Source organism: Scophthalmus maximus, chromosome 15 (genome assembly GCF_022379125.1).
Source record: "Scophthalmus maximus strain ysfricsl-2021 chromosome 15, ASM2237912v1, whole genome shotgun sequence".
Classification (NCBI taxonomy): domain Eukaryota; kingdom Metazoa; phylum Chordata; class Actinopteri; order Pleuronectiformes; family Scophthalmidae; genus Scophthalmus; species Scophthalmus maximus.
This window is the reverse complement of record NC_061529.1, coordinates 12,565,908-12,593,400: the sequence shown is the minus strand read 5'-3', so window position 1 is coordinate 12,593,400 and position 27,493 is coordinate 12,565,908. Positions and strand designations below refer to the sequence as shown.

The following is a 27,493-nucleotide window of genomic DNA, read 5'->3' as shown; positions in this document are numbered from 1 at the left end:
AGTCTGTCCCATGTCAAATTGTTCCTCTGGTTTCTGTTGTTTTTTTCTTCCCTTTCATTTTTAAAAAATACACAGTTATTTGATAATTAGTCAACATTTTTGTGTGTTTCTAATCTTCCTTCCATGACTATTTTATACATTGATTGTCTGCTGGTCTCAGGAGGAAGAAGAAACATCATCCACACGCCAATGATTTCTTTTTTTTTTTACATAGTGAATCGTTTGGACTGAGTATTTCCCAGTGTTGTTGTGAGGCCAAAGGTGGCTTGTATGGAGGCTGTTTTTGTGTCTGCTGATGTGGCGACATGGGAAAATATGGGGGGGGGGGGGGGGGGAAATACCTTGTATTGTCCTTTTAAAAAAGGCTTTGCAGGCCTCACAAGAGGCCACCCCATAGTGATACCCCGAGGCGATATCTCCACAGACCAGGCACAGCCTCTTGGGGAGGGAGTTCAACATGTATTCGCACTTTATGGACGAGTCCTCCATGATGGTACTGGAGCAGTCGTCATAGCGCTTGCGGCAGGTGCCAGCCCCGAGCCCGCTGGGCGTGAACATAGGTGGAGAGTCCAGGCCGTTGGAGTGGCTATTCATAGCACTGACATAGCCACCACTGGCGTCTGAGTTGCCGCTGGGGCTGTGGTGGCTGACCGTGTCAATGACCGAGGAGGGACTGGATGGCTCCGTCTTGATGTAGGACCCACAACTGGAGGGTAGGTGCCGGTCATCAGCAGCCATTCTATTCAGCAGCCTGGGTGAGGAGAGGGGTGAGACACGGAGGGGGAGGGTTGAGGGTAGAGGGGAAAGGGAGGAGGAGATGAGGGGGATGATTAGCAGAGGTCTTCAAGGGGTACAAGTGAATCTCATCAACCAGTTGAGTGATGGAAACGTCTAAACAGCAAAAAGCTTGATTAGGTGCAAAGCATAATGATTACATGGCTGTTCACAACAACTACAACACAATTACTCCTTTCCTTTAACTAGACATTGTGTAAAATTCTATAGAGTTAATGAATTAAGAGTTAATAATAAGATTGTTTTTTAACCTTGTGCTAAATTCAACTGCACATTTCAACTGATCTTCTAGGGTAGATCTCAAACACCTGACAATCGCTTTTTATGCTTAAATCTTTTTTAAATGGTTAACAGAGAAAACAAAAATGTGTTTCTGAATATAAACATGTCATTGCTACCAATAGGATAAGTTGCGAGATAAGACATTATGTGGGTTTCATGTTATCAACCAAGTCATATTTTATTTGCCAAATCAATTTTTAAACGTATTGCATATCTTTCCATTTTTCTGTTCCTAACCTTCCCTATAAACCAGTGAACCAGGAGGAGGATCCTACTGCAAGTGCCTCATTAGCCACACACCATGGCAGCTGCAAACGGGCTTCAGTGTACAAATACACACACAACTATAGCGCACACAGTCGCACACGATAAAATCACACAGACAAAGAGAAAGCATAGCGAAAGAAAATGGGAGAGAGGGATAGAGAGAACAGAGAGAGAGCACTCAAATAACACACACACACAAGTACACACACACACACACACGTGCTGACACAAAGAGCACATCAAGACAGGGGCATCTCCATAGTTTAGAGAGCAGAGTGGACCTTGGCTTGTCTCCTTGAGTCAGCAGTCAACCAAAAGGAATCATGATGGCAAGATATTGACTTTTTCACTGTCTGCCTAATAACTGTATTTTGGAGTACATGCAATCCGATGCTGTAACCTGTGCAGACTAAAGTGCAGCCGTTTGGCTGTGGCCACAAAATGCACTCTGAAGCCTTCCGTGCCCGTATAAATCTATTTCATTCTTTCTCTATAACCTTTAACTTGAAATTGCATCGGGGGGAGAACAACAGGGAGGAGGGTAAAAAACTTGGACATGTTCAACTCGTTTTTCTGTCCGTAAATAGAGTGAAGTTAAGAGGTGGACCCGGCAGAAAAGATGGATAACTCGATGTATTGGGGATGCCGTGTAGACACAGTGACCTCTTAGGGTCAAGGCGAGGTCACACACTTACATACACACACACCCCTTTGCATTGGGTACCAGGGAAGGGGTGAGAGGTCGCCGGCACTTGCCTGCATTAACAAAATTGAGCCTCGCATGGCTTATGCAAATTAAGACACAGGGGCTCCTAGTGAGTGGCAGCTAGACAGCCCAAGTTATGCCTTAGCACATTAGTTTCCATTAGCATATTGCCAACTAATGGTAATGTTTACATATTTGACATGTCAGTTTACCGTCAGCTCTGAGGGAGGAGGATGTCCCCCACTGGACTCTATCTGTCGGACTGGACGATAGCCGTCTGTCTCTCAGTGCTTCAGAGGAAACAGGGAATGGGAGGCCTATGTCCCCTATTGGTCGGCCGCGCTGCTTCTTGCTCTCTGAGGCTGATTTAATTGTGAGGGTGGGTGACGGAGGGGTTCAGGCCCAGGGGTCAGTGGGTCAACCTTATTTTCTCACCCTGGCTTCCAGGCCCGTGGAGATGGGGGTCAGCGTGTCAAATTAAATCTCATTCCCGGGTTTCCTTCCCTGCTGTCATGTATATTCATCGGAGCTCCAGGTGCCTACCACTTCTGGAAATTCACAAAAAGGTTAACTGCTAAAATAAATAATAAAAAAATGCCCCCTGTTAAAACCGTTGACCTTGTGGAATAAGCCCTTTGCCTGAGTACTCCTGGAATTCTTCTTGCAATATAAAGCCTCCACTATATATATATATAAAACTGATACACAACTACCACTCTGCTGCCCATTGCACTCATCCTTCAGTTACTCTAAATTTAAATAAAGTGTAAAATATGTTAATATTAGCGATGACAGTGTGGGAGTTTATTCAGATTTGCTGTTTTAAAAATTATCCACTTGTACTCTTAAACGTCCTTGCAGACGGAAATTGAAAAAGTGAATCAATTTCATGCCTCTCTCAAATAGAACTTGCCGCTCTTGATAATGAATGCAGATTGCATCCCCATAAATTAATGCACGGCTCTGTGTTCATCTGCTTTATGTTCTCTGTTTCAGATGGATATGTGCACCTGTGCGATAGGGCACCTGCACTTGGCTTATTAAAGGCTATATATTAAAACGCAGGAGCACAGGATGGCTCCATTTAGCTTTTATTTCACAAATTCAGAGTAAGCTTAACCCCAGTTCAAAGGCCATCTTCAGGGTGACACTTAGCATAATTGCATAAGTGTCTTAACTGTTTCTCCTCCAGCTCAATGTGGTCATTTATAATAAATGTGCTGGCCAGAATCCCCTTAACTCATTCTGCTATGACACATCATACCACTGCTATGCTTATGTTTTTAACAAGCCTGCATATATTGATTAATGATAGTGAGGGAATACTAACCACTTGAACCTGGCGTATTAATCAAATAGTGTAAAATATTTCTATAAATATTCGTAATCTCTAATGGGACAGGTCCAATTTAAATCTATAAATACCATTGTATGGGAAAATGAATTACGAACATTAAATAGTATGACAGCGGCAATAGTGCTGATAAATAATTCAATATGTGGGGCAGGTGCTAATTAGCTTGTGTGCTACACAGACAGAGAAGACAGGAAAGGGTCTGCTGAGACTTGATGCTGTAAAATCTATAGTTCTGTCTTACTTCCTTCCTCAAGGTAAGAGCTTTTCAAATTCTGCTGCCTGGCTGACCAAAGGAGCAGCGCTCGTCTAAGATACAGTATCTCCCTCTTTTACTCCCTCTCTCTGTTCCACCTCCTTTTGTTCCCTTTGTACCGATCAAAATTCATGCTGAGTAGTGGGTTATGGGCCCACAAAGGCACACCGCACAGTTTGGTTTTAATCTGATTCCAACTGGCCCGTATAACAGCATTTCAGATCCCTAATATCATTCCTCCGGTGCTGCTGTGACCAGGATTAGCTGGCCTAATGATCTGGCAGCTCATCTCACACTGTTGCTGTTCCTCTACTTTGGGAGGAGAACTGAGGAGGACGCTTTCCCTCATGTCTCAAGACTTCCCGCGGCTGCAAGCCAGACCCTGAACATGGGCCGACGCTGTCGTAAGAATGCAGAACATTCAGGATCTAATTGAGCCAATTTGTAAGAATTCCCGCTGAGAGCTTCCTGCTTCAGGAGGATCCTCCGCTGTTCTCTCTGTGGCTACAGCTCTCCCATTTTTATGTGCATCTCACGAGCGGCACAAACCGGTGCTAGAGGCTCAACTCAAACACTGAGTAAATTCCTGATGTCCCTTTTCACTCTCAAGGCCACCAGATGCCAAAAAACATCATTTTATAACATTTGCTAACCCCATCCGCGAGTGTCACATCCCTGCTACCTGATCAGACTGGGTAAGTGGAAGGCAAAAGGGTGGGTGGTGGGAGGGGGGGTTGACATCTGCAGGCAGGGTGATATCAGATGCCCCAGTAGGGGGGGCAGATCTGTCTGGATGGCCCCGGGCGATGTGGCCTGATAAGCCACTGGCCCCAGAGTCAGCGCTGGTAGGACGAACTCAATTAGCTCCTGACAGACCTCCTCTCAGCTCGGCTCAGCCTCCCCGCCACCGCCAGAACCCACTGGCAGCTGCCACGCTGACCTCTCCTCCAGGGGCCACTGCCACCTCTTACCGCTACGACACGCAGCCGGGGACTCATATTTGGGAAGGCAGAGACCATGCTGAAAATCTGCACTGCCAGACTAAAGTCACGCAAATACATACGGAAGCTTGTGTGCCACCAATGGTGCTCTGTGTTCTCGCACGGGATAAAGGTAATGTAAAAAGCACCGTGTCTCAGGGAGGGGTTGGGGTTGACCCTTGGGAGAAAGGGGGGGAATGGAGATTCCAAAACACACTTAGCTGAAATATGGAGGAAGGCACGGTGTCTAACCGTTTCCAGGTTAATGACCATCAGGGGAGTTTGGGACCAAAAGGCTCTTGGGGCTATGTGCATGTGTGTGTGTCTGTTTCCTCACTGCATGGGCTTATTCGCTCATAGACTGTGTTGCAGACAGAATATGAAAAATGAAAATGTGGTGTGTTTGTGGGGGGGGTGGGGGGGGAGGCTGTGGTTTGGTTGGAGGCAAGCCCGGCACTCCATAGGGACCCATTCTAATCTATGAGGGAGAGGCCCCTAATTTTGGAGTTTCTCATTCATTAGTCCTGCTCTGGCGGAGAGAGGAGCGAGCGGAGGGGGTGGACCTGAAGGGAGGGGAGGGGCCTCGTTATTAACGGATACGCCAGACACTCAGGAGAAGCTGACAGAGATTTATGATGTGCAGATCTATGGAGGCAAACAAAAGGGGAAGTTGAGGAGACGGGAAAACAGGAAAAGAGAAAGTAAGCGATACATGAGGGGGAGCGAGAGAAGACACAGACCGAGCGTGTTTATGGTACAAATGGAGAGCGAGGGCCCCGGATCAATAGTCCACAGGCTCGGGGATGGTACAGGGTTACCACTGGGGGGGACCGCGCTGCTCTGTGGCCGGGGCAATTAAGTTTTTCAGTCTCCAGAAGAGGATTATATTTAGCTGCTCCACAGCGATGTCACTGAAGTCTTTATAAAGCCATGAGCTCACTCCACTACAACAACATGAGCCCATGCTCCAGCGGCACCACAAGATAGCGCTGGCCAAGGAGCAGATCGCATCTATTGATCCCCCCTCCTCCTGCTCCTTCCTGTTCCAGAGATGCTGCTGGCAGGAAAGAGAGGGCCACTTGTGATACAGGCGCTGCCGTTTGTCTGACGTAAACTGTCTGGGCTGCACCGGGCAGATCTAGTTCTTATAAGGGGCTGAGTTCAGGATGTTGGGAGAGACAAATGGGTAGTGACAGAGGCTCTGTCAGTGGGGGATGTGAGAGAGTTGTCCCTGTCTTAACTTCGTCTCCCACTGCGGAGTGCAAAGAGTTAACAATCTCCTACGCAGACCCGGTGGGGAAGCTCCCTGCAGAGCTGGACAGCTCATCACACTGTATGTAAAAAAGAGCTTCAGCGATAAGTCCAGCCGGCCGTGCGGCACATTTGGGATCAAATTTCTAATTCTGCCTTTTCATTAGAAAAGATTAGTTTCCATTACATCCATTATGTGGCGAGGCCATGGTATAATTTAACAACATAAATTTAAAATGGCTGGTGATAGCTAGAAAGTAGAAAGAAGGTAATTATAGTCTAGTAGTGGAAAAAAAAACTGCTTCTGAGTGTAGACATTTTGTGTCTTAAAATGATCCCCCGAAGCACCTCAAGACAACCGGTGTGTGATGACATCAGACACAACCTGGTGTCGTGTGATACATTACTGATACACTGGCATCAATATCACAATACATTCTCTTGAAACCCAAGGCTCAGGTGGTGGATTCGTGCTTTCTGACAGTTCAACTCTTTACTCTTTTACAACATGTGAATGATGAAACATGAGTGAATGAGTTTCATTCATCGTCAAAGTCAGTTTGCACTCTTTAGCTGCACTATCCCGTTATATACTAACTGACCTTTCTGGACTAAAACTGTGGGAATAAGTCAAGAAAAAAATGTCAATTATGTGTCACAAAAGCAGTTTAATGTTTCTAAGGCGAGATTTTGTTTAGCTGCCATAAATTATGTGAAAAAAACATCAGATATCAACCACAGCACACCTGTCACGTACTCTCAGTAGGATTCCTTATGTAAAACAAAAAGGGGGGATTATAAAATATGAATGATGGAAACTTGAGCAAAAGAAATAAGGTGTTTCTTAGATATTTGAAGAGCATACTGTCAGAGATCCAAGGGCATTTCTGATTGTGTTGAATTTTCTTTTTTGCAGTGTATGCACGTGTGTGTATATCACAACAAGAAAGAAATATTATTATAAAGGGTTAAGGCTATTTAACGCAGTCCAGTGTAAATCACAGGTTTAGACACAGTGGCTGTGCGTACAGGGGGATGGAGACATAGAGCCATGCATGAAATTACTTCATTAATCTTCTTCTGATAGGCTGTTCTTGCTTAGGGGGAGAAGTCTACCTGCTTAAAACAAAGAGCTCCATAAATTATCCTCTTCATCACAAAAAGAGCAAAATATAAACACACACACACACACACACACAAATATTAAAAAGGCTGAATTAACAGGCCAAAATAAGCAGGTTTATCAGGTGTCCGGGATAATTTAAACATAATCACGTGTAAATATTTGTACGGGCTCACGTTGGTGTATAATCACGGCACATCGCTAAGTTAAAAATAACATGCATGATACAACATGATCGTCAAGTTTAAAAAATTTCACTTGATTTCTCACAGCGCCGAAATTATTTGATGTCGCTCAAAACACGACGGCTGTGACACTGTCTAACATAGTCATAGCTGCAGCCTCCAGCTTTTTACAGGCTCATCTCTTCCAGCTGCCACACATTCGCCATAAATAGTGCTGGTAATAAAAAGGCGGGTGGGCCTAACTGATTTATACGGTAGTATCCACCACCACACCATTCAGGAATAATTAAACTTTGGGGATATTTCCGGAATAAATGCATCTACTTCATGGGGGGGGGGACTGCAAACACACATTTCAGTGTTCATGGCATCTGGTGTCACTTGGACGCACAGGGAGGAAGGGAGGGAGTCTCCGGGTGGCGGGTTCAACAACCAGCCACTCGATGTGACCATTCGATCTCACTTAGTGCTGCAGGGGAGGTCTCATAAGGAGGCATTTTAATGTGGGTATGTTTTGTGACCAACAGGCAAACACACACATAAGCAGTAGGTCGTATAATTTGAAGGCAGGCAAGCAATAAGGAGCACGCGCGCACGCGCGCACACACACACACACACACACACACACACACACACACACACACACACACACACACACACACACACACACACACACACACACACACACACACACACACACACACACACACACACACACACACACACACACACACACACACACACACACACACACACACACACACACACCTACTGTTACAAAACTAAAGCTGTTAAGAAATACATCTTAACATGAGAAGAACGCAGTTAGTCTCTCATGAACAACATTTCTTGTGATGGAGAGTCAAAACTTTACTATTTCTTTTCATTTCAGTTTAACTTCCATAAATGAAATAATAAAATATTTGGAGTGTAGAAAAGAGTGCAGTGATTTAGAGATCTGGAACCAGGATAAGTCAGGCACATGAAAATTATGATCCTGATTTAAACTGACGGGGGGGATAACGGCCTATCTATTAATGAAGCAAAAAAATAAAAGAAAAAGAAGAAAAATATATTAAAGTTAGAATAAAATGTTTTAATGTTACAACACTTCTTGCATTGTTAATGTGAGTTAGCGGGGAAATTCAAATGCCTTTGCAAAAATTGGCCAAATATGTATCAATTATGTTTAGTTTTGAAAACCATCCAAATTATTAATTGATTTCAAAGAACATAACTTGTGCAACGCAAAATTTCAAATGAGAATCTCTTTGTTCCATTTCTGTAAAATGAGCGAGGCCTATTTGACACGGATCAAGAGAAACAAATACGTCAATAGGCTGTTCACCAAAGAGAAACTAGGCCCATGATGGCTTTTTGGATACAGTGTTGTTAATGGCTGGTTATTGGTCACATCTACTTCCCTAGGGCAAATCAGGGAAGGGTAGCGGTTCTCCCTCCCTCCCTCCCTCCCTTACATCACTCTTCATCAGTTTTGTTTTATTTAAATGTAACACTTTTAAACAGTTGTTGATGCCATACCTCACCTCTTTCTTTCAAATTATAGACTGTGTTTTAACATGAAACATTTGATTGCAGCTTTCCAAGAAGAGTGATGGTGACTTTTTATGTGCTTGGTCTAAAAGCTGTAATGAGTGCAAGGCTCGCCAGTGCCAAGCAGAGAAGACTTGGTGAAGCTGTCAGTGGGAATCAGAGCTGCCACCGTGACGGAGGGTCCAATATTGATTTCATAAATAAACAAAGCTAACCATCGATCCTAATGTTATTTTGCATTTCAATTACTGCTCCGAAACATAACCTTCAAACAACTGGCCGCTCGATACCAATAGCCTTCAGTGATAAACACCCATATAGTTAACCCACCTTACATCGCATTTTCGTGCCAAGTGTGAATTAATGGACCTAGAATTAGTTGTTGCGAGTCACAAAAATACTAACGGGCTCATCCGTATGAAACAGGATCAATTTATCAAACACAGCCAACTTTACTTTTAGAGTTCTCAGTTGGATGACTTCTTGTAACTACTTGACCACTGTATTGCAGTTTAAAGCACTTTGTCAAGAGCGTCACCGTGTTAACAGCTCTTTTCTTGACTCAGATATTTTTCTCAACATCTGTGTTCTATGGTATGTGTGTGTGTGTGTGTGTGTGTACTGTAAAAGAAGAGGAGCCCTTCAATGTGGAGCAACAGGAAGAAGTGCTGACGCACCGTGTCAGTGATAGCACTCTGCTGCCACAAGGGCATGAGAGCCCACGTAGGCTATAGCATTATCCTTCTTGACTAATGGACCTGGTTATTTTTAAACAGATTCTCACACTGCGGTGGAGGTGTCCAAGGTTACCATGGACAAGAAATCAGGAGGAGACGCGTGCAGTGATGGTTTGGTGGTTTCTGTGCAGGTGGGTGTTGGGAGATAACCAAATAGGTGTGGTAGCTAATCACTGAGAGATATCAAATGTTGTTACAATGACAGTAAAATCTTGCAAAATTGATCGATAATAAACAAAATAATATAGAATACTCTCTGCAGTTAGATTTAAGCCACGTTGGTTGTTACGAAAATAAAAATAAAACTTGCAGTATGACTATTTTAACACAGATTTTATACACGGAGGACTGAATTCCAGATGAATAAAAGCAAAAAAAGAATCGGTCAGGTTTTTAAAACAGAACAAGTATGGAAATTGCATGCTTTTCTTACTCTAATTTCCCAATTAATTACCTGGGTTATAAATCACCCAGGGGTGGGGGTTTTGATGTGGCCGCTCAGCTAAAAGACAGCCTCAGTGCTAACAAGCATGAACCACAATACCTCTGGAGCTACAGAATAGTGAACATCCAGAGAGTGTCAATATACTCTGCATCCCCATTTGGCCTGGAGAGGGACAACATGCTCCACCCCTCCCCCCTCAGCCGAGTGACATATTTACAGTGAAAGTAATGATACTAGATACCAGAAATGAGAGGGCTCCAGCGTGGCCAGTGGACTCAGGAATCTCTCTAATGAATTGGACAACAAAGCCCTGTTGGTATAAGGAAGAGGTATTTAGAATTGGATGACAAATATTATTAAAAAAAACATTAGGCTTTTTTTATAGTTTTTTTTCAAAAGACACACATCCCGACACCTCCTAAAAGCTCTGGGAGATGAGTGTGGGAGTGGGACAGGTGGTTTGGCCGGTCAGCTGGGGCTGGACGCTGCAGCCACTGAGGCCACCAGCTCCTGGCTCCTAGCGGGGTGGCCATTCTCGGCCAGGAGCCTCTTCTGGTAATGTATTCTGAAACCAAATTACCGTAAGCTGATCCCATCTGGATCGTGTCTGTGCACGGCTGCTTTGGTTACCCACCACTGCCTCTAGCCTGCGATAGCATCTCCATGAAGACAGCAAAAATCTGATTAACCCAATAACAATGAAACACTTGGTCAAAGAGCAAAGAGCTTTTAACTTAAGATACACTAATGCAATTCCCTCGCCTTGTTTTCTCAAACCTAATAAGAATCAAGCGGACAAACTGCTAGACGGGTGTTTTCAGGCTCTAATGCAGCAAGCTGGGAATGAAGTCAGATAAATTGAAATCTAATTCATCAATGTGTGCCAACTTATTTCTGCTTCCGTAAAAAAAAGTACATTAAAGGTCTTATTTCATGAAAGAAAAAGGGGATAGCCTTGTTAGTATAGAGCAGTGGCTCTGCCCAGGGCTTAAAGAAAGCAAAGGGTGTTGATGGAACATTTAGAAGGAGAAAACAAATCACATCTCAATTCACTGCCGCTGAGAGCGGGTGTCTTTTCAAGCAAGCACAGAGGAATTTAAACTGACAATCCTCAGAACTGGCTGACGTCCGGGTGGCACAAACAGCTACATGATGAACGATCAGCTTGTCAAGCTCACACAATAAATAACTTGTCTCAGTACATGAGCCAAAAGACATTCAGATTTAAACGAGACAAAGAAAAGGAAATAAAAGCTTGAGTGCAATGAATTACATACAAATGGTAATGTTAGATACCAAATGTGAACAAATACGGTTTCAGTAGAACCTGTGCTGTGTGGTAATCACTTCCATGCACTCGCATTTCTAAATATCGCAAAGCGACGAGGGGAGTGTTTCTCTCTATTCTGAGGACAAAACTCTGTTTCGGTATAAATCCCAGGCAGCCGTGGCGCCCTCGGGTCAATCTATAGTGTGTATACTGCAATGATTCCACAACAGCTAATTACACAGAGCACATTCAATCTCCATAATCCTCTCAAATGGGCATCACGGCAACGTCCAGAAACTGAGTGTCTGCAAATTCTGCTGTACAATTAGCAGGGGAGAGTCACATGCTGGACCAAAGTGAGGATCACACTCAGGCCAATGCTGGAGGGATCCCACAAATAACTAGTTGTTAACAGGTAAACAGGAAAACATTGATCCACTAACATCTTTTCAACAACTTCTGGTTTAGGAGTAAGAAAGAAATATTGTTAGATCAACATTTTATCAAAAAACACAGAAAAACATCTTTGTCCGTATACATAAAAATGTTATGAATGTGGGATACAACATATTAATCTGTATTTTCTTTGATGAATTAAAACCAGTGCACATTCTCAATTAATTTATAATAGTGTTGCAATTGTAATATTATAACCGTGGTCAAAACTGACAAATAACCAAATATTAACTTCCATTGCAATACAGGGTATATTATATTATATAAGTGAAGAAATGAACATGCTAATTAAGGAATTTAACACCACATATTTGATAAATTGACAATTGAAAATCATGTCTATAACATTTAAGAGTAGAATTATATAGAAATCACTTGTCTGAACATTTGTCAGACTATCTGCAGGGAGACAACGTCAACTGAAAGTAAAACATGTTTTTAACAAATGGTTTACAACACAGATGAGAATGTCAGACATTTTATTGTTAAATCATGTTTCTCCTGTTTGTGATTATTGTGATTCTCTATTTGATGATCACATTTGTGGGGAAAATAACTACAAAATTAAAAAGCTCAATATTTCCTTGAACCTAATGATGATCATATCATATTACGTTTATTTTACATCCATGGTGGAGTGGTGTAAGAACTGCTAAATTAACTAAATAATGGGTTTGTCGTCAAATTCAGAAATACATTACAATAAAAGATATAAATACACTTAGAAGACCTGACATGTTACAGCAATCCCCACTTACATGGTTATTGCTGTTTGTTTAATTTTCTATCAGCACGCACCTGAAAGAAAAGTGCACCTGTATGATTCATGTTAGAAAAAAAGGCCATAGGAGATTATTACATCTATGTAAGATATTGATATGTTTAGACAATGATTTGCAGCTCAACCTAAAGAAGTTCTGTGAACAAATGGTGCAGTAAAGCAATAAACACTAACAGAACTCAGCTCTCTGACTTTATCCTGAATTCATTTCTGTTAGAGATTTATAATATATTTCTAAAAAAAAATTAATCTCTTAATTGTGGTGAAATTTAATTATAAAAAATGAAATAAATAGACCAATTGAAAGAACATACAACGTGGCACATTATCAAGAATACAGAGTGTAAATATAAGAACACATTTCTAGACATTTGTCTGCAAGCCCTTAAAATAAAATGATCTAAATACAATGAGGCAACAGACATCTGATTTCCACAAATCACCACTTCTGCATTTACAGTTCTTTAGACTTAATATGTTTTGAAAATATTAAAGACTGATACAAAAATTATCTGTAAATCGCAACATGTTCTTTTAAACAACCCCAATGTTTAAGTCTTGTTTTTTCATACACTATAAGTGACGTGTTGTAGTAAATACATTAATATATTTCCAATTGAAATTTAATATTTCCCACAACCTGATTAGAATTTATTTTGTATCAAATGTAAGATATCAATGGAAGTTCGAGTACGTTGTAAACCCAGACTGTTGAGACAGCAGTTTGCCTCGTGTGCCGCTGCCTGGGACAGATCAGCTCACTGAGGCTACGAGCTCCTTTTATTTGTCTTTCCTTGGCTGCACATATTACAGTGTGTAATTTTTCCACTCCCAATTCCACGGATTCCCATTGATCTCATCTCCTTAAAATATCATTCCTGTCCTCCATGGGCGGCCAGTTCCAGGAACAAAGCCATCAGCAAACAAGCCCCCTAACCCAACTGGACAGGTACCCAAAATTATTTAGGAAAGAAATTACACACTTTGCAGAGGGGGGAGAAAAATCAATCTGCCATGCTCTGAGTAAGATTTGACAACACTGGCATACATGGTGTGATCATAAAATAAATCTACACAGACACACACAGTTGCACCTGCCCTGTTGCTCTATACAATAAAGTCATACCTCATTTAAAAGCCCGTAAAACAATGATCAAGAAAAAGTTTGCGCGCGTGAGGTGTGAGAGGGTAAATGAAGGAAGAAACCAGAAAAAAAAGTACACTGATAAAAACAGGAAAACGTTCAGCACCTACTAGACTGTGAGGGATCAAGGAACTAAAAACAAGAACAGGAACTGTTAAAGGAGAAGATAAGGATTAAAAAAGAGAAGAAGAGAAAAAAAACAAAGAAACGAGGAAGAAATAAGACAACATTGCAACAGAAAGGTTAAAAAGGAGAAGTGACAGAAGGAAAGAAAGAAAGAAAAGGAGGTGCACCTACTGGTTATGATAGCTGAGAGGGTCTGGAAGACAAAGTTCTGAAATGTCCATCAGTCCAGTTTTAGCATTCCAGGAATGAGAGGAAGAGGAAAGAGGAAACAACTGAGACCCGCTTCTTCCCCAAATGATGGCAGAGCACCCTCAGAGACAACAACGCCGCTGCCGAAAAAGCCCCTCCAGCACCGCACCCCCCAGCCTGCACAGGTATGTTGGACTCTGATGGATTGAGTGGGCGCGTGTGTGTGCGTAAGCATGTGTGTTGTGTGTGTGTGTGTTTATGTATATATGTGTGTGGGTGAGAGAGCGAGAGAGAGAGAGAGAGAAAAGTGTGTCTGAGTGAATGTAAGTGAATGTGTGTGTGACAGAGGGAGAGAGTGAAGAGGGGGAGGGACAGAGACGGAGAGGTAAAGGGGGGTGAGAGAGAGAGAGAGAGAGAGAGAGAGAGAGAGGAGCGCAGGCAGCAGCAGGATGAGCGCTACGATGGAGAGAGCATGAGAGCGCGGGCGAGAAGAATGACTCTTTCCATGGCCGGGATAGGGCTCTTTAAGACTCAAGGGCTTGATGAATATGGAACAGCTGCTGTTGGCTGGCTCCGAGGGGCAGGACTTAAAGCGACAGAGGGGCCGGCGGAGCACCGGGGAGGAGGGATCCAAACGCTCGCTCCATGCAACAACAAAAAACCAACACACACACACGGCTCACACACACACACACACACACACACACACACACACACAGACAAAACAACCCATCACATGGACAACAGAGACGCAACTGTAGGGAGAACAGTCAACACACAAAGTTTTCCATCTCAATGAACTAAAATGAGCTTTAGGATTATGGATGCTAAAACCTCAAAGTCAAAGAAAAATAAAATGAAGATATTAAAAGGAGCCGGCCAGCATTTGTGAGATGATAAAAAAAGGTAGAATCATTTTTGTTTTGTTTCGACTTGTAGAAAATGTAGTATTCAGTGTATTTAATATTAAAAGCAAATCATCTTAATTCATTTCATTTTTTTATTTTTAGAAATAAATGCACTCTCCATCTTAGTTTCTATATCTTTCATGAAGCATTGATATACTCTACGTTCACTTATATCAAACAAAGCATCAGGAATACCAAAGTGATATTACTTCACAACTTCACCAACAACTGACATATCAGAACGTGAACGCGAAGATTTAAAAAAGAAAAAGAGGAAGAAAACTTGACAATATGCATTTCAAGATATCATAGCGTTGCCTGTGCTGTTCTAAAACGCATCACAAAGTAAAATCTGACACCAGCCTCGGCCGCACTACACAAGCTCCTGCAAACGCCGAGTGCATCTGCAGCACTTCACTTTCAAAGACCAATAGCTTTCAAGCCACGAGGACAGTAAATGTATTTATTGAGCCGTGTCACAAGCTCCATTTGCGGGTGTTACATGTGAGGGACCATTGTGAACCTTTCACCACCTGTGAGAGATGATCTCAAGCCATAACTCATATTCTGGAAGCCCATCAGCTTCTAAAGCGGGCGGAAAATCCAGCTCTGTCTTCTCTAACCCCAGCTTTAGAAGCGCCTGTGTTTCGCTGTTGATCAAGCCCAGTAAGAATGCAGAGAATGCAGATACCATTTCACAGTCGGTGAGGGTCTCCGTGTTACTGTATCCCCACATTATAAGAACGGAGCTTACCATGGCATCTTATTGGAGAAACGAGCGGTCCGACAGCGGCTGACACTTGGCTGAGTCGAGCAGAGAGGAACAGCAGCGTGTCCACTTCTCAGAAACACACGAGGTGCCTGACAACCGTCTTCAGCTACTTCGGTGAAAATACAAGTGAGTGAGTGAGGAGGAGTTTGAGATCTACCGGCAGAGTCGAGCGAGAACAAAAAAAAAATAGGTGTGTTGTGGGGTCGCTCTGCTGCTCTCCCGTTTTCTCTGCTGAACAGGAACTGTATAACCCCCGGAGAGGAATCCGGTTCCATTCATCGGCTCACGTTTCTATAATCAATGCAAAAACATCACGCAATCCCTATTGATCATCACAGGCCTATTGATGTGCAGCAATGGTGCCTCCACACTGTGGCACAGATCACACAGCATCTGCTCCCTCTTTGTGACAAAAACAAATGCCTAAATAAATGAAAATCTGACTCCAACACCTGTCAGTTTAATTCCTGAAAGAGGAACTAAATCAAACTATCAAACGAGGTCCGCAGACTTAAAAAATAACACCCCAGAACATGGAAAAAAATTTAAATAAATAACGCATCACACATATAGACACAAAGTTTAGTGTAAAATTGTACATTATTACAGACACTAGTAAACCGAATTTCAACATAATTAAAAAATCAAATCTTTAGCTATTTTTTCAAGCTGTGGGAAACATTCCCTCATCTGGGGTGTAAAATTATTTTAAAATACTTCAAGAAGGATAGCTTAATTGAATAAACTGTCAAAATAATCCCTCGCTTTGATTGAAACGTGTCCTCTCACATCCCAGTCGCAGTAACAGCTGATCCAACATGGTTTGAGACACTTGGTTACAACCGCACAGAGGTAACACTGTCTAGTGACACACTGCAGCATCTCCCCCCAGTATCTCGCCTGTGTACTTTCTTTCCCACGTTGATAACTGCTTCCATTTGATAAATTACATTTCTACATATTTTCCTTTGGCCTCCCCAGGCTTTCACCTGACACCATGTAAGACTTGTGTCACACAGAGTTGAGCTATGAAACCCTTTCTGCTGCTGCTGCTGCTGCTTATCGTTGCTTCTTATCAGCCCAGTTATGAAAGAAAAAAAAATCACGGCGTTTGACAGCTGATTTGACAGGAAGTGATCTGATACAAATAAAGAATAGAGCTGCGCCGGGCCAACACTCGATCACGCGTGGCATGACATGAAGTTACTGCAACATGGCCTGCAAAAGTCCACGTTGATCCATCTGCTGTAACGGGCTGATAATTACTTTAATTTGGCTTCAATGATTGAGATTTCTGCTTGTTGGTTTTCATGGCATCACATTTATCTGCGTGAATTCACCAATCAGCACACTCCTGCCTGTGTGTGTGTGTGTGTGTCTGTGTGTGTGTGTGTTTACTTGTCATGTATGTGTGGTTCAAGCAGAAAAGATACCATGATAGATTATCACCTGTAGAGATTTGAATATTGTTTGCATGTAAGACTGGTCAAACAACACGTGTTAGTGTCATTAAATAAAAACGACTTCACCGACACCTGGCAGCTTGTACACAGGGCTGAGGTTTAACTAATACTGCATGAGGCAGCATGAAGCCTCAGCTTAATAAAGATAATATTAATAAAGATTATACTATTTCCATCGGCCGATGAGTCCACCTCATGCCAAATGTGACTGTCCTATATAGTTTGGGCCTGATGAGAGACAGATCCTTATACACACACACACAAGATCCTTACATGTACTTGTTTTATATATTTAAAGTCTCTGCCTGCTTAGTGGAACTGCGTTCAACAGGGTTTTTTTTACCCGAGAATTCCTCTCGCAATAAACGAGACAACATATAGGCCTTAAAGTCCTGAGGCTATATTTAACCTTTTCATGCATTCAGCAGTGGTCAAATCGATAAGGTAATTCAGTCACCGCTCCCCGAGGAGCGCGCACTGTGCCGCGGCTCCGCGCGCACCTGCGCCTCGATTGGAGCTAATCCGCGTGCGCGTGGGTGGTAATTTGAAGCACAGCTACAGGTGCGTCGAAGCGAATTGTTTTTTAAAAAAAACAGAATAAAAATGTCTTTAAATTAAAAAAAAAAAATAAAGGAAGGAGAAGACGGAGCAGGAAGAAAACAAAGGACGAGAAGTGTGGACGAGTGTGTCACGGGAAGATGAACTGGTGACGAATGTGTCGTGTACCTTACTCGGACAAGTCATGTCACGTCCCCGGCCGAGCACAGCGCCCTGTGGACGCGGTGTCTCCAGGTGGTGCCGGTGCTGCTGCTGCTGCTGCTGCTGCTGCTGGAGGTGGAGGTGCTGGTGTCGTGGCTCTGTGCGTCTGAGCGCGCCGCTCAACTGTCACACACCGCAGCCACACCGTCAACTCCTCCTCCGGCACGCGCCCTGTGCCTAAACCAAACGCCCCCCCGCCGGCACCCGGGTGAGCGGGGTCAAGCGACATTCAAAGGAAGAAAAGAAAAACTGTTACGAGCATCATTTTTTTTTTAAAAGTTTGTCCTATATTTTCCTTTTTTTGTATATTGTTTTTTTTTATATTATGACTTTTATCATTTTTATTTCAGGATGCTGCACAAACTGAAAGAGGAAGCCACTGGTTTTTCCACTGTTGATGAATAAAATAAGAGGAGAATAGCGGCGTCGCGTCTGAGGTCACTGTATCACGTAACCCAGGTGTTCACTGCAAACTTCTCAAACTTCCATCTGATTTGCTCGTCACGGTGAATACACTTTTGAATGCACGTTAAGAGTAAACAATGCATGAATGAAATAATAATAGTGAGATTCAATACTTGTTTGTGGACCACATGGTTCCCCTCCTCGTGACCCCTGGACATGATTCTGACCTTTCTTTTCCTGATCCACTCTCAGTGTTATGGCCAAACGTCACAAATCCACATCAACATGTGAAAATCATTTTTAAAAAACACATTTCCCCAGAAGTAAAGCTGACACTTAAATCATGTGCTGCCTGGCTCATGTTGAAATTGTGACCGCCCCCTCCCCCTCAAATAATTTTGTGACTCTATATTCATATCTGTCCTGTCTCGTGAGAGGTTTTCCTCCCCACATTTCAAACGTCCCATCACTGACTTGACTGCCTCAGCTGGGGAGCAGAGCGTGAAGCCAGCTGACGGCAGCGACCAGTCCCATCATCTCCACTAGAGGGAGGGCGATCTCACAACGAGGCAGAGGCACCTTCTATTTATTTATTTATTTATCTGTTTATTTTCCCAGGGCAATAGTGTAATTCATAAAGTGAATGAATGACAGTCAGGACAGTGCCAACAGCCGGGGCGCACAATGGAGACTCGGCTACATTTGCTCGTGAGCACAAAAACCTATCCATTACAAACGTGTAATTATTGTCCTTAATAGATTAATTCATGCTGAAAGATAGAAATGGGTTCCAGGCTATTGATGTAATCATTTCGCTGAGGAAATTAAGTGACATTAAAAGAATGATATTGTCACCATGAAAGTATCATTGATTCTTTTCGAATGCAATTAACTGTATTTGAAAATGGGACCTGCACACTGAGCGGCGCAAGGAGCACCGAGGATCACTTCATTTGTGAGAGATATAAAGACCAAATTATCCCATCAAAGGGAAAATCTATAAATGTAATGGCACCGTGCTTCTGCACTCAGGAATGACAACAGCGGCCCTGTTCAGTTCCCTCTGTTAGGTGTATTAACTACCAGTGAGGCGGCTGCTCTCCGCGCCCAGGGGAGATTATCCAGACTGTGACGTGGAGGAGAATATCACCCAGTTTAAGAATTCACCAGTGAATTTTTTTATTGGCTAACATAAACAATCCTCTCGTAAACGTAGGAGCCGTGAGATGGGAGACTCTAACATGTAATGTCACTGAGATATTGCCTGGAACTATGATTGCTTATGAGCAGGAGAGGGGTTTTTATGGACTTGTAGAAACTTTTTTTCAGGTTCTACACTTTTTTTTGCTTAACTCGGTTCAAACTAGACCTGAAATGATCAGTTTAACATTCAATTAGTTGAACATTCCTGAGTTGTGTTTATCAAATGCTAGGATTTTCATATCATTGTAAACCAAGTATCTGACTGTTGGTCAGACGAAACAAGCAGTCTCAAGATGCCAGATTGGGTTTTGAGAAAACTGAGAGACATTTTTCACCATTTTATGGCATCTTGATTGATTGAACGATTAATCGGCTAGTCGGGAAAATAGTTGGCAGATTAACTGTTATTGAAAATCATTGCTTAGTTGCATCTCTAGTTCCAACAGACCTGAAATGATGCAGGTGTATGACACGTTCACTTGTCCCTGAGCCACAAACACACATTCATACATTTGAATATTGAAATCGACTGATGATCCCTATCAAATGTCATTTCACAAGGTTATCTTATGGTTTTCTGAATGTCACCATCATATGAATTATGATAATGGCAGATATCACTGTGGCCTATAAGAGCACATTTCTCTTGCCCACTGCTTTGATGGCCAAATGACAAGTGCACTGGACTGGATCCATCAAGCTCAAGCACTTTTCATTTAGAAAGAACGAAAGCTCACACTCTGACTCACAATTGTGTGTGTTTTTAACTTTAGAATAAATTACATAAGGGTACACATGCACCCTGTCATTTTGTAATGCCAGTTTAGCGTGTGTTGTTTTCTTGACTTTCCACAGTTTGTGCGGAGAGTTCTGATGGATTCCCACAAAATCATGTTTGTGCAGCGGGTTGCTGGTCCACGCGGCTCCTTAACCCAATTACAGTGTTGGTAATCCAGTGAAAAGAAATTTAGTGAAGAGGCAGAGAGGCAGGCAGAGAGAGAGAGAGAGAGAAACGTAAAACATTTCAAACACTGATATGATGTCCTGGCATCAGAGGAATCAGGCATCAATCTCCAGTCCTGGTCAGAAATGCTGCATAATTCAAACCCAAACATTTTTCTTTGCACGATTCAAACCAAATCAGAGGCTCTGTAGCCCCTGTCCCTCCACCTGCTGTCAGCCACCCTCCACCGCACCCTCACCCAAATTTCATTTAGGAGACATCTTCCTCCCCCCCCCCCCTCTCTCTCTCATGCTCTCCACATTGCTGTCTCTCCCCTCTCTTTGAATTCAGTGCACCGTAGCCCTTAGATTTACTTGCTTAACAAATATGGACAGGGGGCCTAAGTGGTTTTTGAAATCTTCGAATGGACTTTGGAGTGCCTGTGCTATGCTGGGTGACAACAGTCTCTCTGTCTCTCCCTCTCTCTCTCTCTCTCTCTCTCTACAGCTATGAGTGTGTGTGTGTGTGTGTGTGTGTGTGTGTGTGTGTGTGTGTGTGTAACTGTGTGTGCTTGTCTGGTTGTCTGTCTGTCTGTTTATGTTTATGTCTGCGTGCGTGTGTGTGCGCGCGTGTGCATGTGTGTGTGTGTGTGCACGTACACGCACGTCCATGGCTTCCGCAGGCTCTGACAGACTCCCTGGCTGGGAGAAGGCAGCGCTGGGTGGAGCGGCAGTCTGGAAATGAGATAAGGATGTCTGATTCATAGGATCTGACAGGAAATCTATACTCTGCAATGTTTATAATCCAGCCATTACTACACAGCCAAATGAAAGAACAATAATCCAATCATTTTCTCCATATTTACCTGAGGCAGATTCTCGGCTTTAAAGGCAAAGTGCATTGCACGGCGACGGCGGTTGTCAAGCGGCTGATGGCGGGTTAGGGCGCGCGCGTGGAGGGGCAGTTTTTAGCCTGAGAGAGAGAGAAAGAGATTGAGCACGGCGAGGATGGACTGTCCTCTGGGGAGACGTGTCAACATGAGATGGGATGTTTCACCTGTGTGAGCTCTGCGGGGTCAAGGGTCACTCATTACTCATCATTAAAACCCTGCTTATTTATGAGTAACTAACCAAAAAGGGTGTAACTACAGTTTATGAAACATGAGGTTAAAGGTTACAGAGATAAACTCCAAAAAAACCAAAAAATTCCTCAGGGCAGATGTAGTGTATTGAGAGAAAGCTTCTTCTATTACAGAGCTTATGCAGTTTTAAAAAGTGGGGTCTAATTTGGCTCCCACACACTGATCCTGTGTCATCGACAACAGAGAAGTCCATGCAGGTAATGTCTCTCCCTAAGTATGGAGGAATTCTCTGGCGGGGTTTTACTTATCATAGAGTCTTTCATGGACAGTATGAGCTGCTCTTCATTGTGTACGAGGGGGAGGTTTATCTTATTTGGAAAAGTGAAGGGGGCCTGCCCTTATCTGTCAATAAACAGTAATTAGATTTTGTGGCCGATAGCGTCGATTGGTTTCTAATCTAGCTGTCGCCCTAGACGTGTGTAATTAAAATCCTGATTGATAAAGGGGCAAAAGCCCGCCCACGCCACCACTTTACCGGACCCTACCCCCGACCCCTTCAAAACACAAACAAGAGAGAGATATGAAAGAAGGCCTGGGGAGAAAACTGCACTCCTTATTGATCAGCCCTATCTGCCTTCCTATCAATGCCCTTTTTTCCCCACAATGGAGGGGCTGGTACAAAGGTTTCCCACGTTAAACTTCACAGCTAAACTTCATCAGGCAGATTTTATCCCACATTAAAAAATAAAAACATTTTTACCTAAAACAATTTGATTCACACAAAGGAATAAATATGTATGCATGTGAACGTGTGAAATTGCCAGTCTAAAATAAGAAAGTTAAAAGGGGGTTATCACTAATGAGGAAATGCTTAGTGTGATTGTAATGCAATCAAGGAAAAAACACCCCTGAGGCGAAAAAGAGATGAAGAAGGAACAGTGTATTTTATCTAGTTAACTAATGGGCCTGTGAACACAAAAATAAGGTACACACACACACACACACACACACACACACTCTCACAGGTGAATGTCAAATTGACATCCCGCGCATTAGACAAGTAAGGTGGTACCTTCAAGTCAGAGGACTCCCACAGAGAGTGGCCGGAGTGAAACATGTTCAAAACCGCTGCCTCCAGTCTTCACTGGCATCGGGGTCCACACAGACACGCGAGGCGGCATGCCTCTTACGTTCTGGAGGAAAAGGGACTGTGAAGAAAGTCAAACACAGTGAGGATAGCGAGACAGTGAAAACACAACAGGCACAAAGGGCATCCAGCCTTGTGAGCTTGCACTTTTTGCTGCTTTTGCTCTAGACGGTAAATATAGTAAACAGGACACACAGCAGTTCCATAACCGCATGAGAGGAAGATAATCTCTCTTGCAGAATCAAATTTTGCTTGGTTGTCTGCAGGTTTCTTTCAACACTGTAAACTAGGAGGAGAGTGCAGTCTGCAGCACTGTGACCTTTCCTGTCTGACACTGGTCACCTGCTGTCACGTGTCAGGGCTGACCCGCAGCAGTGAATGATGGCTGAATGGGCTGCTTCACCCCCCCCCCTCTGTGACACATGCAGTGGCAAATTATATATACACACACACACACACACACACACACACACACACACACACTACTGTACCCACTGTGGAGTGGATAAACCACTTCTCACTCAACAGCACACCAATGTTCCTTCCACAGCAGGAACATAATAAATCACAAATTAGACGTGTGTGTGCGTGTGTGTTTCGAGGGGGTGGGCATTTTGAAGAGCACTGGTCCAGTGCTTAATTTGATTCTTAATGGAATGCAAAATTTCCGAAGGAAAACTTTCAGTGGGCACAAAATTACTTTTCTTAGTTTTCACTTTCTTACACTGTGAGAGAGATTGAGATTGATAAATGCTGGCAGAGCAGTGCTAGCCCATGCGTGGTGTACTTCATTTAACTGATTCCTGTAATTTCCTCACTAAACAGTGGATAATAAATGGTTACCTAAACAAATGAAAAATAGACCATGGAATAAATTTTTGCTAATAAGGCTTTTTGAGTTCTTAACCACAAGGCAAAGTGAATGCATTACTTGGCTTGTAACCATTAAACACCCCTTATAGAATAAGCATTCATGCTTTTAAGAGAGTCCTACAGCAATTAGCATATTAGACATCGGTACTTTAAACAAGGATGGGATGTTCTGGAAAACCCCATAAAACATATAAAATCCAAATTACATTATTGTGCAATATGTGAGCTGACCAGGAACCAGATGGTCACTCTGGCTGAGCTCCAGAGTTCTTGTGTGGAGATGGGACAAACTTCCAGAAGGACAACTGTCACTCCACCGACACATGGACGCACCTAAAGGACTCTCAGACTGTGAGAAAAGAGAGTCTCCGGTCTCATCTCTGTTCTGATGAAACCAAAATTGAACTGTTTGGCCTCAGTGGTAAGCATCATGTCTGGAGGAAGCCCGGCACCGCTCATCACCTGCCCCATAACCACCTCAACCGTGAAGCACTAGGGGAAGCTGAACGGGACAAAGAACCTCAGCCTGCGCCAAAGGTTCACCTCACGACTGGACAAACACCCTGAGCACACAGCCAAGACAGTGCAAGAGTTGATTGAGGACAAATCTGTGAATGTCCTCAAGTGACCCAGCCACAACCCTGACTTGAACCCAATCGGACATCTCTGAAGAGACCTAAAGATGTCTGTCCAGTGACGGTCCCCATTCAACCGGAGAGAGCTTGAGAGGATCTGCAGAGAAGAACGACAGAAAAATCTCTAGATCCAGGTGTGCAAAGCTTCTCACGTCACACCCCAGAAGACCCAAGGCTGCAACTACTGCCAAAGGTGGTTCAACTGAGTACATGGTCGGAATATTTCCAACATTCTGTTTTTGTTTTGTCATGGGGTATTGAGTGTTGAGGGGGAAAACCATAATTTAAATGATTTGATTATTAGGCTGCAACATAACAAAATAAGAATAATTGGTCTAAATATTTTCTGAATACACTGTTCTTACACATATATAGTTTTATGATCCATTGCAATTTTTTTGAGCTCTTCTTATCAAAATCTATATGCATATCTAATGTGCTTAAACTAGATTTTTACCCTTAACAAACTTAGAAAGAAAGCTCCTGGATACAGAGAACCTTGTCGTCTTGTGTGAATAAATGTGATTTTGAGGTCCGATTCTCCTTTAGATTCTTCTTAATAATGTCTTATCTCCTGATAATAGGGCCAGCTACCCCTGTGGTGCCACAACAGTGGAGTGACCTTGTCACCAGGGTGCCATGTGTCACAGTGGGGGGGCGCCCAGAGGGAGAGGATGGGGTGAACAGATCATCTCCCCGCATGCCTGGCACCGGTGCCCTCCCCTCCCTGCTCCCACCACAGGCCCGGCACCAGAGAGGCCGGTGCAGGGAGAGGAGCAGCTCCAGGCTCTGGAGAACATGACTCCAATTAAGCTGTGGAGGCCCGGCTCACGCTCCGCTGCCTCAGCCCAGTTGTCCTACACAGGAAGACACACAGTCAACCCAGGGAGATGAAGACCGTCAACATGGTCGAGATAGTCACTGACAGACTCAGATTATGCTTTACAAACAATTTGAAGTAGATAAGCGCGCACTGCGATCCATCAAGAAACCTCCAAATGAAACAGAGTGTACAATTCTGATCAGTGCAGCTGAAAAATAAATAAATAAAACGTGAAACATTTTGTGGGGGAAAAACTGCAAAGAAAGACCAACAACGATGATGGCTTGTTTCCTGTTTTGAGAGCCCTGGAGAAGAAGCAGAGAAAAAAAAGAGCAGAGCGTTAAGCACACAGTAATAGATGAGAGCGATTGAGAGGCCTCGTTTTCCCCTGTGATTAAAAATGTATGTTGCCACACGCAGCCTTTGGTGTGGAACTCTCCTGGAAAAGGAGCTGGTTAATATTCAGGCCCATGTCTGGCTAATGTCTTAAAGTGATAAATAGGAGGGGGGTTGCTGCCGTTTGATTGTTCTTCACAGGCAGTCTGGGAGCAGCAGCACAGGGGGATTTAAGGTGGAGGAATCCTCTCAAAGCTCCTCATTCATTCACTCTCAGACGCCCCATCATTAATTGGGCCTGTCGACATGACTCCTCTGTACCCAGGGCCACTGGCAGCTACCGTGGTGGATGAGCTTTTTAAGACAGTTCAAAAGAGTCCTTGCCTCATGAAAGGCATTCAAATTACATGAAATTGCATTCATGTCGATGCTTGCAGGCATATTCATACAGTACACTGGCATAATGTCTTGTTTCGTGCCCTGCATATCTGCGTGATGATAAAACCGTCCTCTTGGGAGCAAGTCACACTCTAAAGAGTGTGCTTTGCAAAACTGGTAAAACATAATGTTTCATTTCTCAAACGACTGTGTACATACATGTTGCTGATACAATTCACTGCACTGTAATGTAAATACAGCAGTCTTTTATAATTGAAATTTGTGCCCAGGAATAACTAACAGTATGGAAGATTATATTGCTATGACAACCCAATTTTATTTCTTGCTAAACAACATGAAAACAAGTAGAAAATCCATAGCGAGTCTATAGTATCATCAGTGCAATGAACTAGGAGGTGCATTGAAATGTAGACTGCATGTATCTGTATGTTAATCTGGATCCAAAGGGAAAAAAACAGATTTCCGATCAAGCCTGAGTCTATAAATGACTCTTCCACGCAGACTTTAAGTGCAGGATAGAGTAAAACTAAATGGGTGGCTGAACTACAATATGTGCAGCAGTTATCCCTTTGGCACAGTTTCCACTTTGACTGTGTAAGTATAGCTATGCAGGGCAAGGTGAGTCCAGCCTTCAAAACTTCTGCAATTTCTACTGATGTGGAGTTAGAAGGTGATAGGAGAAGGTGGCCATATTTGGTTCATGATGTCCACCATGTGATTTTTTTTCTTTGAGTATTTATAACCAGTAAGGGCTGTATATGTGTCATGAAGGTGGCTATTGGCCTACTTCACTTCCATCCTTGACCAACTGTTCCTTCATGCCGGGACTGATAACCCCTATAGGAGGAAGATAGTTTAACTCTTACTTTAAGGGGATTCATTGCTTCTATGGCTGATTAGTCAATACTAAAAATATTTGGAAATACTGAATTTGGCCCCAGGATTTTAGAATTTTTTAAAGTTCGAAACTTACTGAACGCAGCCGATTTATTTGCTGAAGGAACGCACTGACCCTCCGACCACGTCGGCTCACAGGACCTGACCACGTGCAGCCGCAGTGCAGCACTGTGCTGGGATTTGAATGGTCCCTGCTCATTTCCAATGAGGCCTCACACAGAGCTCGCACATGAAGCGCACAAACAATTCCCGCACATCTCCGCGTATGTACTAATCCGTCCAGCGTTTGCATTGTCATTCTAGGTATTTTCTAATATCCAAACTATCTGCAGTCTCACTCTTTCTCACTCACTCTCACCCTTCCCATTTTTCGCAGATGTATATCTTTCGCAATCATACACTAATTTAGTATATCCCACCATCACTTTCTCCCCTCCTCCCTGTTGTGGAAGTGGTTTCTGGTATGGCAGTGGGAAGGCTACCCGCAGCGGGAGAGATCCTAATTAACAGCCTATTCATTTGTGTGGAGCGGAGGGCTCCTGCTTTCTGAGCACTTGTTTTATGGTGGCGCTAGGGAGCCCTGTCCGGGGATTTGGAGGGGGATAATTGCCTTTGCCGCAGGCTGCAGTAATCTGGTCGGCTAATTCATTATTTTAATAAGTTAGCTTCTCCTCGGGGGTGTGCTAGCTGCGCTGCGCCTCAAACCTTGGTGGTGCACCTCGTTATTGTGGCGCTCTTTTACACCGCCGCCCGCACGGGGTTAATAACTGTTATTAGCCTCTCTCCTCAGCCTGCAATTTCTCGTTTAACTGGGGCGATTCAAACGAAACCTTTGCGAGCATCTAATAATCAACCTCCCTGGAACCAGGGGTAATCCCTATGAAGGGGTCCATATAGTGGAGAGGGGTAATGGATGCATTCGCCTGAGTGCCTGATGTTGTTTTTGTT

At 43.4% G+C, this 27,493-nt stretch overlaps 1 protein-coding gene across 15 annotated transcripts in view; it reads right to left on the bottom strand.

Annotated features, from left to right (window-relative positions):
• Nucleotides 1–20,582, bottom strand: part of esrrb (estrogen-related receptor beta) — a 48,590-nt gene extending 28,008 nt beyond the window's left edge. For 2 of the 15 annotated variants that reach the window (XM_035610729.2, XM_035610730.2), the window contains exons 1-3: nt 13,884–14,235; nt 10,177–10,245; nt 342–751 (exon numbers count right to left, since the gene is read on the bottom strand). In XM_035610729.2, coding sequence (XP_035466622.1) covers nt 342–751; nt 10,177–10,245; nt 13,884–13,933 — 529 coding nt within the window. In that variant the 5' untranslated portion in view covers nt 13,934–14,235. Of the gene's footprint in view, nt 1–341; nt 752–2,485; nt 2,508–10,176; nt 10,246–10,340; nt 13,536–13,568; nt 13,861–13,883; nt 14,236–15,563; nt 16,482–17,770 lie in introns of those variants that run through there. The other 13 variants (XM_035610737.2, XM_035610738.2, XM_035610724.2 and 10 more) reach the window with 13 other exon arrangements.
• Nucleotides 20,583–27,493: the final 6,911 nt, after the last annotated feature.